The sequence below is a fragment of the Oncorhynchus tshawytscha genome, linkage group LG27 (assembly GCF_018296145.1).
Source record: "Oncorhynchus tshawytscha isolate Ot180627B linkage group LG27, Otsh_v2.0, whole genome shotgun sequence".
Classification (NCBI taxonomy): domain Eukaryota; kingdom Metazoa; phylum Chordata; class Actinopteri; order Salmoniformes; family Salmonidae; genus Oncorhynchus; species Oncorhynchus tshawytscha.
In genome coordinates this window covers 8,624,683-8,642,182 of record NC_056455.1, presented here as the reverse complement: position 1 = coordinate 8,642,182, position 17,500 = coordinate 8,624,683, and the positions used below count along the sequence as shown (strand labels likewise).

At 46.3% G+C, this 17,500-nt stretch overlaps 1 protein-coding gene across 1 annotated transcript in view; it reads left to right on the top strand.

The window, feature by feature from the left end:
- LOC112225727 (signal transducer and activator of transcription 5B-like) overlaps positions 1–17,500 on the top strand; it is a 129,933-nt gene that overhangs the window by 105,339 nt on the left and 7,094 nt on the right. Inside the window, exons 5-15 of the mRNA XM_042307452.1 lie at positions 1–28; positions 1,137–1,311; positions 1,709–1,839; positions 5,950–6,101; positions 10,702–10,857; positions 12,828–13,007; positions 13,372–13,459; positions 14,062–14,184; positions 14,894–14,986; positions 15,135–15,341; positions 16,539–16,633. The exon at positions 1–28 is cut by the window's left edge and continues 62 nt beyond it. Of these exons, the coding sequence (XP_042163386.1) occupies positions 1–28; positions 1,137–1,311; positions 1,709–1,839; positions 5,950–6,101; positions 10,702–10,857; positions 12,828–13,007; positions 13,372–13,459; positions 14,062–14,184; positions 14,894–14,986; positions 15,135–15,341; positions 16,539–16,633 (1,428 nt within the window). The remainder of the gene's footprint in view (positions 29–1,136; positions 1,312–1,708; positions 1,840–5,949; positions 6,102–10,701; positions 10,858–12,827; positions 13,008–13,371; positions 13,460–14,061; positions 14,185–14,893; positions 14,987–15,134; positions 15,342–16,538; positions 16,634–17,500) is intronic.

Here is a 17,500-nt window from a genome sequence, read left to right as displayed (position 1 = left end):
GCAGAGGCTAGTCCGAGAGGCCTCTAATGTGAGTATGAAGCAGTCTCTCAAACTTCCATTCCTACTCCCACCTACCTGGGAAGCTTGTTTCACAGGTATGCATATAACAGATACCTGCAGCTCGTACGCACAAAATACACGCACGCACGCGCACACACACACACACACACACACACACACACACACACACACACACACACACACACACACACACACACACACACACACATACACACACACACACATACATACACGCACATACACATATGGAAATACCAACATACCTTTTATAAACATTTGCAGACATCCAAACTCTATCAACACTACACAGAGATGTCATGCACTTGGCTGTGTTATGTTAGACATTATGGAAATCCCAGCCATTGGGGGTCGCTTTGCTGCCTCTCTGCCGACATCAAAGGCTGTGTACTCTCAATTTTCCCTCAGACATACGTAAACCTGTTAACAACCACATAAAAACATAAATACACACAGCACACACACACACACACACACACACACACACACACACACACACATAGCATTTCACACACACACCTAGTCAGAAAACCTGCACAGACACAGCTCATATGTCTCGCTGAAAGATAAACTTTGAATTCCTCATTAACCAGCAATGCTGTAGGCCTGGTAGGAGGTGAAGAAATGTGATATTTTATAACAAGGGTTATAAAACCATAAAGCCGGTGGTCCATAAAACATCTGAATATCAATAAACCCAGTGTTAAATTGATTTCCAGTCCTGCCAGGCTTCTCCTATCACAGGATTGCATTCCCACCTGTTTACTCAGACTGTCTTCACAGTGCTCACGTCCCCAGCCTTAACAAGCCATAGGCTGTGTGCCCACGATAAGGAAATGCATTTCCCTCGGTCTCACATGTTCAGTCAGTGGTGATCACTGCTGGTTATGGTCGTTAGGGATTACTGTGGAATAACACAAGCAGGGGTCATTGAGGTTGTGTTAAAGAGGCACAGGGTTCTGTCAGTTTGTGTGTCTTTCTGCTCCATGTAACGATGATGAAATGCTCAGCACCACACTAGTTCCTGCAAATCATCTCAAAGCCAGCGTTGTTTACCGGCCCAGCCCTCTCACCTCTCTCCTCTCTCTGATTGGCAGTCGAGCTCCCCTGTGGGAGGGATGATGGACAGCATGTCCCAGAAGTACCAGCAGATCAACCAGGCATTTGAGGAGCTGCGCTTGCTGACCCAGGACACAGAGAACGACCTGAGAAAGCTCCAGCACAACCAGGAGTACTTCATCATCCAGTACCAGGAGAGCCTCCGCATCCAGGGTGAGTCAGCCTTGCCCTGGTCCCCTCTCCTAGTCACAACACCCTGGGTCATCAACCCCAGCAGACCTCACCTTTTTAGGGCAGAATGACGTGTGGGTTTGTAGGTGAGTGAGTGAGTGAGTGAGTGAGTGAGTGAGTGAGTGAGTGAGTGAGTGAGTGAGTGAGTGAGTGAGTGTGTGTGTGTGTGTGTGTGTGTGTGTGTGTGTCTGTAAATTAAAAGACAGGTGTGTTTATGTGAGATTTGCTGACCTCCCCTTCTCTCCTGTCCTATCCTTCTTCAATCACTCTCTCCTCTCTCCCTCTCCCTCTCCCTCTCCCTCTCCCTCTCCCTCTCCCTCTCCCTCTCCCTCTCCCTCTCCCTCTCCCTCTCCCTCTCCCTCTCTTCGCCTACATGCAGCCCAGTTGACCAGCCTGACCACACTGCCCCCTGCTGACAGACAGCTGAGGGAGCCCACATTACTGAGCAAGAGAGCCACCGTGGAGGCCTGGCTCACCCGGGAGGCCAACACACTACAGAAATACAGACTGGTACACTACTTTTTATACTGCATACACACACACATGTACTGAAACACGCACACACACATGTACACACTGGAATGAAGGCGCCGGAAAGGATGGCTGCCGTTTTATTGGTTCTTATCCAACCGTGCTATTTTGTTAATTTTTTTCCGCATTGTTTATAACTTATTTTGTACATAATGTTGCTGCTACCGTCTCTTATGACCGAAAAGAGGTTCTGGACATCAGAACAGCAATTACTCACCTCGAATTGAATTTTTCTTTAATGAGATGGACGGGAAGGATATACTCCAAACACCCGAACAGGCCCACATCCCCGTCATTCACTGGAGAAAGAAACAGAGATTTTGCGGAAAGAGATTGGGGTTCTTGTGAGGATCAGGTGACAAGTGGCTTATCTGCCTTTGCCATCAGTACTGTTAGCTAACGTTCAATTGCTGGAAAATAAATGGGACGAACTGAAAGCTTGTATATCCTACCAACGGGACATTAAAAACCGTAATATCTTATGTTTCACTGAGTCATGGCTGAACGACAACATTAATAACATACAGCTGGCAGGTTATACACTCTTTCGGCAGGATAAAACAGCAGCCTCTGGTAAGACACGGGGCGGGGGCATATTTGTAAACAACAGCTGAAGCACGATATCTCAGGAAGTCTCAAGGTTTTGCTCGCCTGAGTTATCTCTTGATTAGCTGTTGACCACACTATCTACCTAGAGAGTTTTCATCTGTATTTTCCGTAGCTGTCTACATACCACCACAGACCGATACTGGCACTGAAACTGCACTCAATGAGCTGTATACCTCCATAAGCAAACAGGAAAACGCTCATCCAGAGGTTTCGCTCCTAGTGGCCGGGGACTTTAATGCAGGGAAACTTAAGTCAGTTTTACCTAATTTCTATCAGCATGTTAAATCCAGAGGGGAAAAACTCTAGACCATCTTTACTCCACACAGCTCTCCCTCGCCCAGACGTGTACAAAGCTCTCCCTCGCCCTCCGTTTGGCAAATCTGACCATAATTCTATCTTCCTGATTCCTGCTTACAAGCAAAAATTAAAGCAGGAAGCACCAGTGACTCGGTCTATAAAAAAGTGGTCAGATGAAGCAGATGCTAAACTACAGGACTATTTTCCTAGCACAGACTGGAGTATGTTCTTGGATTCTTCCGATGGCAATGAGGAGTACACCACATCAGTCACTTCATCAAGAAGTGCATCGATGACGTCGTCCCCACAGTGACTGTGCGTACATACCACAACCAGAAGCCATAGATTACAGGTAACATTCGCACTGCGCTAAAGGGTAGAGCTGCCGTTTTCATAAGAAATCCCACTATGCCCTCCGGCAAATCATCAAACAGGCAAAGCATAGGTCCAGGACTAAGATCAAATCATACTACACCAGCTCTGACTTTCTTATGTGGCAGGGCTTGTAAACTATTACAGATTACAAAGGGAAGTACAGCCGAGAGCTGCCCAATGACACAAGCCTACCAGACGAGCTAAATAAGTTCTATGCTCGCTTCGAGGCAAGTAACAATGAAACATGCATGAGAGCATCAGCTGTTCCGGACAACTGTGTGATCACGCTCTCCGCAGCCGATGTGAGTGAGACCTTTAAACAGGTCTCACTCACATCGGTTGGTTGGGTTGTGTATCGGAGGACGCATAACTTTCAACCTTCGTCTCTCCCGAGCCCGTACGGGAGTTGTAGCGATGAGACAATTGGATACCGCGAAATTGGGGAGAAAAAGGGGTAAAATTAAAAAATTTAAAAAATTAAAATTAAAAAATAAAACAGTGCCTTCCTCACCATCTTAAATAAACATGCCACATTCAAAAGAAATTGAACCAGGAACAGATATAGCCCTTGGTTCACTCCAGACCTGACTGCCTTTGACCAGCACAAAAACATCCTGCGGCGTACTGCATTAGCATCGAATAGCCCCCGTGATATGTAACTTTAGGAACCAATATACACAGGCAGTTAGGAAAGCTAAGCTAGCTTTTTCAAGCAGATATTTGCATCCTGTAGCACAAACTCCAAAAGGTTCTGGGACACTGTAAAGTCCATGGAGAATAAGAGCACCTCCTCCCAGCTGCCCACTGCACTGAGGCTAGGAAACACTGTCACCACCGATAAATCCACTATAATGGAGAATTTCAATAAGCATTTTTCTACGGCTGGCCATGCTTTCCACCTGGCTAACCCTACCCCAATCAACAGCACTCCACTCCCCACAGCAACTCGCCCAAGCCTCCCCAATTTCTCCTTCAGCCAAGTCCAGATAGCTGATGCTCTGAAAGAGCTGAAAAATCTGGACCCCTACAAATCAGCTGGGCTAGACAATCTGGACCCTCTCTTTCTAAATGTATCTGCCGAAATTGTTGCAACCCCTATCACTAACCTGTTCAACCTCTGTTTTGTATTGTCTGAGATTCCCAAAGATTGGAAAGCTGCCGCGGTCATCCCCCTCTTCAAAGGGGGAGACACTAAACCCAAACTGCTACAGACCTATATCTATCCTACCCTGCCTTTCTAAGGTCTTCGAAAGCCAAGTTAACAAACAGATTACCAACCATTTCGAATCCCACCGTACCTTCTCCGCTATGAAATCTGGTTTCAGAGATTGTCATGGGTGCACCTCAGCCACACTCAAGGTCCTAAACGATATCATAACCGCTATCAATAAGAGACATTACTGTGTAGCCGTATTCATCGACCTGGCCAAGGCTTTCGACTCTGTCAATCACCACATTCTCATCGGCAGACTCAACAGCTTTGGTTTCTCAAATGATTGCCTCGCCTGGTTCACCAACTACTTTTCTGATAGAGTTCAGTGTGTCAAATCGGAGGGCCTGTTGTCCAGACATCTGGCAGTCTCTATGGCGGTGCCACGGGGTTCAATTCTCGGGCCGACTCTCTTTTCTGTATACATCAATGTCTACGCAGACGACATCATTCTGGCCCTTCTTTGGACACTGTATTAACTAACCTCCAGACGAGCTTCAATGCCATACAACTCTCATTCCGTGGCCTCCAACTGCTCTTAAATTAAAGTTAAACTAAATGCATGCTTCAACCAATCGCTGCCCGCACCTGCCTGCCCGTCCAGCATCACTACTCTGGACGGATCTGACTTAGAATATGTGGACAACTACAAATACCTAGGTGTCTGTTTAGACTGTAAACTCTCCTCCAGACTCATATTAAGCATCTCCAATCCAAACATGTAATCTCGAATTGGCTTTCTATTTCACAACAAAGCATTCTTCACTCATGCTGCCAAACATACCCTCGTACAACTGACCATCCTACCGATCCTCGACCTCAACAAATTGGATGCAGTCTATCACAGTGCCATCCGTTTTGTCACCAAAGCCCCATATACTACCCACCACTGCGACCTGTACTTCTCGTTGGCTGGCCCTCGCTTCATACTCGTCGCCAAACCCACTGGCTCCAGGTCATCTACAAGTCTCTGCTAGGTAAAGCCCCGCCTTATCTTAGCTCACTGGTCACCATAGCAGCACCCACCCGTAGCACGCGCTCCAGCAGGTATATTTCACTGGTCACCCCCAAAGCCAATTCTTCCTTTGGCCACCTTTCCTTCCAGTTCTCTGCTGCCAATGACTGAAACGAACTGAAAAAATCACTGAAGCTGGAGACTCATATCTCCCTCACTAACTTTAAGCACCAGCTGTTAGAGCAGCTCACAGATCACTGGTATATTCTTAAAACGGCATTGTTGGTTAAGGGCTTGCAAGTAAGCATTTCACTGTATTTCGCGCATGTGACAAATACAGTTTGATTTGATTTGACACTACATGATCACAAACTGTAAGTCATTATTTAAGGTGATGAAGACAGGAGAGGAAATGTAGGCTCAGAAATCTGGAGGGATCTCTTGCCTTCAGGGTATAAAAGCTGGGGATGTATATTGGCACCTTCTTATCGGTGTGTGTGTGTGTACCTGCCTGTGTGTGTGTGTGTGTGTGTGTGTGTGTGTGTGTGTGTGTGTGTGTGTGTGTGTGTGTGTGTGTGTGTGTGTGTGTGTGTGAGTGTGTGTGTGCATGTGTGTGTGTGTGCGTGTGTGTGCGTGTGCCTAGGACCTGGCAGAGAAGCACCAGAAGAGCCTGCAGCTGCTGAGGAAGCAGCAGACCATAATCCTGGATGACGAGCTGATCCACTGGAAGAGAAGGCAACAGCTGGCCGGAAACGGGGGTCCTCCGGAGGGGGGGCTGGACATCCTGCAGTCCTGGTGAGACCCCCTCTATCACCCTCTACCCCTAACAGAGATCACATATGTCTAGGATTGATCAAAGGGCAGGGGCCACCCAGTTAACAAGCTGACTATTGGATACTGCTGGGTTTATATGGGGTGTAGTTGGGAAGATGACTGTCGTCTAGGTTGAAGATGACAAAGGTTAAGACAACGGGATCCTAATATCCCATAACTTTTTGCAACAATGGGGAAGAATTCTAAACAATGGGACTAGCAATGCGAGCAAAAATTACTGGAAGTGAATGTTTTTATTTATTTATATATATATATATATTTTTATTGAATATCCAAAACATACAATATACTTGCAGTGAAGCCGCTCAACAACTACACCACACCAGTCATCCAACAGATTCCCATTCAGAACGACACACAGAAGCATCCAGCGTCAATGCCCTGCTCAAGGGCATGTCGACAGATCTCCCACCAGGCCAAAAAACATGAACCTGAACCCTCCAAGATCCCCCCCACAGTTCCCCGATAGCTGTACCTCAACCATCCAAGACCCGTCCCACAGTCCTCCCCCAAGAATAAAAAGAAGAAAAAAAAGTTCCCCACCCCCAAGATGTAATGCTCCGGGTGTCGTGGGTGTGGAGTCAAATGCAGGAGACAGAGAGTTCAATGCTGTGCGTCTTTTAATAGCACCAACTGGACTCAAGACGCCGGGTGAGGGGCCTGCAGTACCTCGTGGACTGGGAGGGGTACGGTCCGGAGGAGAGGTGCTGGGTACCGGTGGGGGACATCTTGGATCCCTCCATGTTGAGGGATTTCCATCGCCTCCATCCGGATCGCCCTGCACCTCGTCCTCCGGGCGACCTCGAGGCCGGTGTCGGCGCGCTGCGGGAGCCGCGCGTCAGGGGGGGGGGGTACTGTCTAATAAAGACAAACTAATTAAACATACACAGGTGCTACCACTAAACATACAAGGAGGGGGAGGAAAAACAATCAGTGGCAGCTAATAGGCCGGTGACGACGACCGCCGAGCGCCACCCGCCCGGGAAGGGGAAACACCCTCGGTCGGACTCGTGACACAAGAACCCCCCAATGCACCAACAACCAAGACAATTAACTAAAGAGAAAAAAGAAAAAGACAAAAGAAAACAACAAACATCAATGCAAGAAAAAACAAAAACAAAGGACATCAAGGACAACTAAAATCATAACAGCCAACTGTATATGTTTAAATGCATGTCTGGCACTATTACATGTGTGTGTTCTTGTATGTGTGTATTTGAATGAGAGTGTGTGTATATGCATGTGTACAAACACCTGCACGGCATCAGCCTCAGGCAAACCGGCATTAGTTGTAAAAAACACTGCCCCTCGGTGTCACTCAAACATACTTTTTATTATGTTTTATTTTGACTTTATTTTTGACTTTTATCTTTGACCATCATTCTATCTCCTGCACAGCAACTCCACTCCCACTTGTCTCCAATTCCACATCCCAACCCTCAGCTTCTCTCAGCCCATCCCACCTATCTCTGCTGGCCACCCTCTTCGGGATTCTATGCAACATATATATTTCAACTACCCTGTGATGTTTAACGTACAATTTCAATCTATCTAATCGAATAGAATCCACAGATTGCGAGTTGAAGATAAATAGTTTTCCTAAGAGTATTAGTATATTAGTAATTGACTGCCCTGATCTCTCCAGATCTCCTAACAGTACTATTTCTAGGGTAAATTTTAGATTAATGCTATGCATTTTCAGGCATTCCTGAACCTGAGACCAGAAACAGGCTACCTGAGGACAATACCAAGATAAATGGTCTATTGATTCTGTGTCCTCACAACAAAATCTGCAGAGCTTCGATGATTTTATGCCCCAAATATTCAACATTTTGTTGGTGGCAAGAATTCTACATAATAAATGTAGCTGAAAAGCGAGAGAGTCTTGAATCTTGCGTCATTTTATATATCAACTCATACACCCTGTACCATGGAATCGATACATCAAAAATCTCTTCCCAACTATTTTGCAATCTGTATTGCACAGTTGTCAACATTCTGGTCCTCAAATGAAACTGGTATACTTTCCTATTTATGCTATTTGCTCCACTACTAGATCCTTTATATTGGGCAGACAGACAAGTTCCCTACCTCCTCCCGCTGCCACCTGTCAAGATCGTCGTAAGCATACTCAGACCAAAGCGCAGTGCGATATGGGTTCCACATGTTTATTCAATGAAACGCACAAAAACAACAATAAAGAATGTACGAAACGTGACGAAAATTAAGTGCTCACAGGCAACAACACAAAAACAAGATCCCACAAAACACAGTGGGGAAATGGCAGCCTAAATATGATCCCCAGTCAGAGACAACGATACACAGCTGCCTCTGATTGGGAACCATACCAGGCCAACATAGAAACAAAACATCGTCAGTGGCGGCTCCGGCGTGGGTCTTTGCTCCCGCCCAGACCACGGATCCGGCCATGAAGCCGGGTAGAACACCGTGCCCAGACTGGGCCTCGGCGCAGAGGAGGGCCCCGGCCATGGAGCTGTGTTGAAAGCCGCACCCGAACTGGGCACCAGCGCTGAGGAAGGCTCCGGCCATGGAGCTGAGTTGGCCGTCGTGCCTGGACTGGGCACCGGTGCAGAGGAAGGCTCCGGCCTTGGAGCGGGACTGGACACCGTGCCTGGACAGGGCACCGACGCAGAGGGAGGCTCCTGCCATGGAGCGGGACTGGACGCTGTGCCTGAACTGGACATCGGCGCAGAGGAAGGCTCCTGCCATGGAGCGGGACTGGACGCCGTGCCCGGACTGAGCATTGGCGCAGAAGAAGGCTCCTGCCCTGGAGCTGGAGATTCTGTACTGTTGACCGTCGCAGGAGGTTCCGGACCATGGACCGTCGTAGGAGGTTCCTGACTGTGAACCGTCGCCGGAAGCTTTGGACTGGGGACTGTCGACGGAAACCCGGTGCGTGGAGCCGGCACAACTGGTACCGATCAGAGGACAACCTCCGCATGGTGAGTGCGGGGAGCTTGCACAGGATGTACTGGGCTGTGGAGGCGCACTGGAGACCTGGTGCGTAGAGCCGGCACAAATTGTACCGGAACAATGACACAGTCCTTACGGTGAGTGCGGGGAGCTGGCATGCATGCTCCTCAGGATGAGTACGGAGAGCTGACTCAGGTGGCATCAAACTGATAACACGCTCCTTAGGGCGAATGTCGTGCATCATACACCAACACAACAACTCCCTAATTTCTCTCTCCTCCAATTTCTCCATCAACTCACTGTCGGTCTCTGACTCTCTCTGTTCACTCTCCTCCAATTTCTCCCTCTTCTCCCAGACTGGCTCTGGTTCATGTAAAAACCTGCCTCAGGATGAACCCTGGCTGGGTGCTATGCCGCATCACAACATTGAAGTGTAAGGGGCCTCCAGTTTTTTAGATAGACTGGATCTATATATATGCCATCTGGGTCTTGTTTTAATAATAGAGAAATCAGACCTTCCTGCTGAGTACCTGACAGATGACTATTTCTATCTGAGCAATTAAAACAATCTAACAATGGAGCTTTTATTATATCAAAAAAGGCTTGATGTACCTCTACCGGTATGCCATCAAGCCCTGGGGTTTTTCCAGACTGAAAGGATTTAATAGCCTCAAATAGTTCTTCCTCTGTAAATTGGCCTTTGCACTGATTTTTCTGTACATTTGTTAATTTTCCATTTTTTAAAATTATTTGTAAAGAATTCCTTACCATAATCTTCATTCAGTGGGAGAGGATGAGACGGAAAAGAGAACATCTGCCTAAAATATTATCTTTTAAAATATAATTTGGAAAATCATAAATGACTCCGTCTTCAGTAACAAGTTTCTGGAAATTATTTTTGTTAGCGTTCCTGTATGGAGATTCAGGAATAGTTTTGTGCATTTTTCACCATATTCCATCCAGTTTGCTTTATTTTTGTAATAGATTACATGAGATTGTTCTTGAATAAGTTCCTCAAGTTCTTTTTGTTTTTCCTCTAACTTATTTTGTATCTCTGTAGTATCGTTTGTATTGCTATCTACCTATACAATTAGTTCATGTATTTCCTTTGTTATTCTTGTCTCTTTAGGCAGAAACTGCCTTTTTATTATTGATGAATATTGAATTGAATGACCCCTGAAGGTACATTTAACGGTAACCCAAACAATAAGGGGATTTGCTGAACATATATTTCAGTAATTCAGGTATAAATGATTTTGTTAAAGATTAGTTGCCCTCCAGTAAACTTCGATTACATTTCCAAACGACACAGCAAACACACAGAATGACTGTTTTCCTGTCATTCTATTCATTTAAACATTCTCATGATCTACCACCACTTTATTACTTGATTTTCCGAACTCTGGTCACGTTTTCGATGCTATAGAATCAGCAACGGTCCAATGAATGTGTTTATTTTTGATCGCTCCAGCATGGAATTATTACCTTGTCTTATATTTTGAACTAGACTATAGTCTGTCTGGTGGTCTGAGCTTGTAAGAGTCTGAACTTTGAGTTGTGTGATCTTAATTTGCCCATTTTGAGAACCTTATTATAATGTGTGTGTGTGTGTGTGTGTATTATTCAGGTGTGAGAAGTTGGCAGAGACGATCTGGCAGAACAGGCAGCAGATCAGGAGAGCAGAACACCTGAGACAACAGCTTCCCATCCCCGGCCCCATCGAGGAGCTACTGAACGACCTCAACAGCACCATCACAGACATCATCTCAGCACTGGTCACCAGGTGTGTGTGTGTGCGTGTGTGTGTGTGTAAAGTTGTTGTTATTGTTCAGTATCAAAGTGCAAGGTATAGTGAGAATAGGTTGTAGTGTGTTGGACTGTGTGCGAGTGGCTTTGAGCTGGAAAGTGGGTGTGTTTAAATGTGAGCTTCTTATAGACACACTTATCTTCAGTGTTTATGCTACTCTACAGTCATGTTACCCCCCCCATCTCCTCTGTGTGATGGGACTAAATGGAGAACAACTGAACTGTGCTATTTACCATATACTACACTCAGTGTGAACCCTTATACAAACCCTATCCTACTGACATAACCCCTGACTCCTTATGTGGCCAATAGAGTGTGAGATTACATTTTTTACCAGAATTACATTAGAAATGACTCAGCATCGCACATCACAGGAGCCTGGTTATGTGACTCTGTGGAGCAGCAAAGCGTGTGTGTGTGTGTTTGACTCTGTGCTGAGCCCAAGCTGGGTTGTTCCGAGGCAGGGGGAGCAAGCTGCTGATAGTTCCTCCAGGAGCCCAGCCCAGCTCTGCTCTCAATCCTTCCGGAACGTGCCAATGAACACACAAACACAACCCAGTCAGCCTGCATTTACCCTCAACGCTACAAGGAGGGAGAGATGGAGGGAGGAGAGTGGGAGGCCTGCTATCGATCCGAAAGGAGAAAGGAAACAGGAGGGAGAGTGAACGGTTTAGAAAAGGAAAGGAGAGGAAGATACAGTATGAGGAAGAGGAGGAGGAGTGAACAGAGTTTCAAAGATATAAAGTGAAAGATTCGAGAGCTAAAGAGACAAAAAAGTGTTTGAGACGAGAGATGAAGAGTCTACAATGATGGTGAGATGGGGAGAAAGGCTAACAGGCTCAGAAAGTTAGCTTGAGTTCCATGGTAGAGTGTTGTAGCCCTGGGGACACTGTCTGTCAGCCCGTATCAGTCCGCCAGCCTCACTGACTGGATCAGGAAGTCTTCTGAGTGCTCCCAGAACCCTCTGCTCTCTCCCTATTCCAGCTGTGATCCCCACAGAGACCCATAATGCACTGTGGTCCACACAGAGACCCATAATGCACTGAGAAGCTGTGTCATTGTCAGAACGATGTCCGTTAGGCCGCAGTCAGGGGAGCATTGAGAGCGTAAAAACAATTATTTTAAAGTCCATACTACCGCACTGGTGTTTCCTCTCCTCTTAATTCGCTCTTTCCTGCTCTCCAGTGAAACCACACCCACATCCTCTCTACTGTTCCCCCTAAACCTCTAGCAGGCGCCTGGGAGGGAGGCTAGGGAGGGAGGGAGGGCATCTCATCACTGCCTGCTCACAGAGATGAGAATATTGAGTATGGTCAGCCAAGCCTAAAACACAAACAGCGTACTCTACTAAAAAGACCTAGCTGCCTGAATGAATGAGCATCACGCTGCCTGTGTGTAGCGTTTGTCTGTCTGTGTGTGTTTACGTGTGGGAGCATCGAGAGCTGACAGCTTGCGTACTATGTAACTTTCAAAAGCAGGTCAAATAGACGTAATAGGCAGCAGTGTGTGATGAGCAGAATTCCCTGTGGTGATCTGTCAGTTAAAGAGATAGTGCTAAATGTTTTCAATCAAGCCCTTTTTCTACTAACCAAGAGTCAGATGAACTCATGGATACCATCTGTATGACTCTGTGTGCAGTTTGAAGGAAGTTGAAGTTAGTTTCTGGGGCCATTGCTAACTAGCAAGCTAGTTGTTCCTGTAGACTTTGTCATTGGGCTAACGCTAGTTAGCAGTTGCTCCAGAATCTTCCTTCAAACTGCATGCAAAGACATGCAAATAGTATACATGAGTTCAAGCTAAAATGTTGCATTATCCCTTTAAAGCAACCCTCTACACTTTCCTCTGACTCTAGTCTGTCTGTCTGTCTGTTTTTTCTCTCTCTCTCTCTCTCTCTCTCTCTCTCTCTCTCTCTCTCTCTCTCTCTCTCTCTCTCTCTCTCTCTCTAGCACCTTTATCATAGAGAAGCAGCCTCCCCAGGTGCTGAAGACCCAGACCAAGTTTGCCGCCACAGTGCGCCTCCTAGTGGGTGGAAAGCTCAATGTGCACATGAACCCCCCGCAGGTCAAGGCCACCATCATCAGTGAACAGCAGGCGAAGGCCTTGCTCAAGAATGAGAACACCAGGAAGTAAGTCACAGCATAGAGCCCCCTCATCACTGATATCTACTGCCACAGTGGAATCTATGGAGCAAGTGGAGATTCCACATTTACACATCCACATCCCACGTTCTACACACCTAATAGAACCCTAAAGTAGTTAGTGTATACATTTTCCTTCCTAGTACTAAAAGAATAGCCGTGTTAGCCTAAATTTGGGTAGCATTTCGCAAGATTGTCAGCATTGGCATCCTGAAAAAAACTTGTCTCACATAAATTGAAATGAGTCATTCCCCTTCATGTTCTGTGGAAGTTTCATGACTCTATGATTAATACATCTGCTGAAGCATCTACCTCTCCTCTTCCTCCTCCATCTTCCTTCCCCCTCCCCCAGTGACAGCAGTGGAGAGATCCTTAACAACAACTGTGTGATGGAGTACCACCAGGCCACAGGAACACTCAGCGCCAACTTCAGGAACATGGTGAGGATGGACGGGACCAGGGAGTCTCAGACTGTAATACCACACCTAGAGAAGATTCTCTTCAGAGACAAACCCCAGCTAGACTGGAATCCAAGAGGCTTTTGGAGATTCTGCATTCTCATTCTATGTTCATACTCATACAGATCGCATGTTACTCAGCCCACATGCTGTTTTGAGTTCCCTAGGGTCCTCCATTAATCATTTACATGTAAACTTGGGCTTAAATGGATACTTCGGGATTTTGGCAATGAACTTGTGGATACCATTTTTATGTCTCTATTTCCAGAAGGAAGGAAGTTAAAGACAGAATGCTAGTGAATATGCAATGGCTTGCGAAACTACCCCTAACTTCCTACATACTGGACACAGGGACATAAAGATGGTACCCATGAGTTCCTCTGACTCTGCGGAAGTAGACAAAGGGCCTCATTGCCAAAATCCAGAAGTATCCCTTCAAATCTGCTGAAATGAAAGGGAATCATGTATGTGTGTGTTTGATCAGAGAACAGCTCCTCAAAGTGAACAGTCTAGAAGATGTTTTTGTGCTGTGCTGCTGTCCTCTCATGATCCTCCTCTCCGACCCCGCCTCATCTCTCATGTAGTCTTTGAAAAGGATCAAGCGCTCGGACCGGCGAGGGGCGGAGTCTGTGACAGAGGAGAAGTTTACCATTCTGTTTGAGTCTCAGTTCAGCGTCGGGGGTAATGAGCTGGTTTTTCAGGTTAAGGTAAGAACTGATAACCTGGTCCCAGATCTGTTTGTGCTGTTTTGCCAACTCTTATCAATACAGCACACACAGGCTTAAGAAGAGATGAGCAGAGTGGTGGACTAGCCCAAGGTGAGCTGTTGACTCTAGTCTAACCTATAGCGCCTCAGCAGCCTTTCTTTCTTTCTGGTCCTGACGAGAAGAAAAAACTGTCGGGGGAGGTTCTCTTCTCCACTGTTCAACCAATCCGGTAAATGTGGAGGAGGAGCTAAGACGGAGTGTCGCCTTGTTTAAAGTCACGTCACAGGCTCTCTTTCCTTTCCCCCTGAAGACCAGATGCATCCAGTTGTCGTCGACGCGCAGAGGGAGGCTCCGTCAATACACCATGTTCCTTACCCTGCTCCTTCAGTGACCATATTAGAAGTAGTAATCATTGTTAAAGCTATGTCACACAAGAAAAATGACCTTCACATTGTCAATGGTACAGGGAACATATTTGCTCCCCTACTGCCTTAACACATTTGTTCATGTATTTCTCTGAATTATATGGATTTTTTGGTTGGAACAGAAAGTGCTATACAGTAGGTTAAAAAACATGTTTTACATGAGTTGCCTTATATATACTGTATTTGATACACATATACATCATTGTGTTTGTAATGAACCTGAACTTTTTCTTCCTTCCTTCCTTCCCTCCCTCTCTCTCTCTCTCTCTCTCTCTCTCTGTCAGACGTTATCACTTCCTGTGGTGGTGATCGTCCACGGTAGCCAAGACAATAACGCCACGGCAACAGTGCTGTGGGACAACGCTTTTGCCGAACCCGTAAGTTCAGTGTGATCATCATGTTGTGTGTATGTGCGTGTGTGATGATGTCTTTAACACTTTACATTGTTTGTTTTTTCTCTTGATGGACACTCTAGCATTGCCCTTGTTTAGGGGCCTTAACCATCTCTCCTCTCCTCCTCCCCAGGGTCGGGTGCCCTTCATAGTGCCTGACAAGGTGCTGTGGCCCCAGCTGTGTGAGGCCCTCAACATGAAGTACAAGGCGGAGGTGCAGAGTAACCGTGGCCTCTCAGAGGAGAACCTGGTCTTCCTGGCCCAGAAAGCCTTCAGTAGCACCAGCATCAACCCTGACGACTACCGCGGCATGACCATGACCTGGTCCCAGTTCAACAGGGTAAGACCAGGGTGGGCCTCAAATGGCACCATGTTTCCTATGTGGTGCACTCCTTTTGACCAGGGCCCATCTTTTGACAAGAACCCCATGGGCACTGATCAAAAGTAGTGCACTTTGTAGTGAGTAGGGTGCCATGTGGGACACAGCCCATGACTACAAAACCTGACCTCTGCATTAGGAACAAGTTGTTGCAGAGGGGTGATATCATCTCTTTCATACTCAGAGAGAACCTATTGTTTTTACCATGCCTGGCTGGTGTATATTTGTTTTAGATGTGAGGATGTGCCACTGCAGACACAGTTTACCTCTTTGGTGTTCCTTCCCGTGTTCAGAGCAATATATTCCACTATATCTGCATTGGGGGCGGCAGGTAGTCTAGTGGTTAGAGCGTTGGGCCAGTAACAGAAAGGTTGCTAGGTTGAATCCCCGAGCTGACAAGGTAAAAATGTGTCGTTCTGCCCCTGAACAAGGCAGTTAACCCACTGTTCCTCGGCCGTCAATTTGTTCTAAACTGACTTGCCTGGTTAAATAAAAAATACATTCTAATCTGCTCTCCTTGGGCTGAGCGAGTCTCTAATGTGTTTCTCTCTAAGGTGTGTCCCTAATGGTACCATATTCCCTACATAGTTCACTGGGCCCTGGTCAAAGGTAGTGCACTAGGTAGAGAATAGGGTGCCATTTAATCTGATGAGCTCTAGTTGGCTGGCTGTGAGGTCCTCAGGCCTGGTTAATGGGCCTGTTTGTCCAGACAGGAAGGACTAATTCAGCCCCAGTCCTCATTGGCTCCCTCTAACCAGCCACTGATGACAGAGAGCACACTCACATTCAGACCTCATTCACCACAGAGCATCAGACTCATTAGAGAGAGAGAGAGAGGTCCTAGAAACAGGAACATGAACATGCAACTCACTCACTGATACACACATGTATGCACACGCACACACACCCATACTTATAAACTCTCTCTCCCCACAAACACAATAACCCAGTGGACTCTGCATTGCTGCAACAGTCATACTGATCTGAACTGGATGGATGGATGTCAGCTGAACTCTGGGAAATATCTCTCACTGACTGACTGTCTATTGTAATTGCTACTCCTCTACCCTACTCTACTCTGTATGTGTGAGGGGAGGTAAACAACAAATGGTTTATCGACTGTATCAAACTCAATGTCCCAATCCCTCTAACCTACAGGAGAGTCTGCCTGGCAGGAATTTCACGTTCTGGCAGTGGTTTGATGGGGTCATGGAACTCACAAAAAAACATCTCAAACCACACTGGAATGATGGGTAAGAATACTTTTTTGAATGTCTAAATTCCTAGAATTTCTACTCCAGAATAACTTGTGGAAATGAGGTTTGACTTGGATTGTGTGTTAGTGTAACATGCGATCAAATCAAATCAAATCAAATGTATTTGTCCCATACACATGGTTAGCAGATGTTAATGCGAGTGTAGCGAAATGCTTGTGCTTCTAGTTCCGACAATGCAGTAATAACCAACAAGTAATCTAACTAACAATTCCAAAACTACTACCTTATACACACAAGTGTGAAGGGATAAAGAATATTTACATAAAGATATATGAATGAGTGATGGTACAGAGCGGCATAGGCAAGATGCAGTAGATGGTATCGAGTACAGTATATACACATGAGATGAGTATGTAAACAAAGTGGCATAGTTTAAAGTAGCTAGTGATACATGTATTACATAAGGATGCAGTAGATGATATAGAGTACAGTATATACGTATACATATGAGATGAATAATGTAGGGTATGAAAACATATTAAGTAGCATTGTTTAAAGTGGCTAGTGATATGTTTTACATCAATTCCCATCAATTTCCATTATTAAAGTGGCTGGAGTTGAGTCAGTGTGTTGGCAGCAGCCACTCAATGTTAGTGGTGGCTAGCTTTGATGCACCTGTACTGACCTCGCCTTCTGGATGATAGCGGGGTGAACAGGCAGTGGCTCGGGTGGTTGTTGTCCTTGATGATCTTTATGGCCTTCCTGTGACATCGGGTGGTGTAGGTGTCCTGGAGGACAGGTAGTTTGCCCCCGGTGATGCGTTGTGCAGACCTCACTACCCTCTGGAGAGCCTTACGGTTGTGGGCGGAGCAGTTGCCGTACCAGGCGGTGATACAGCCCGAC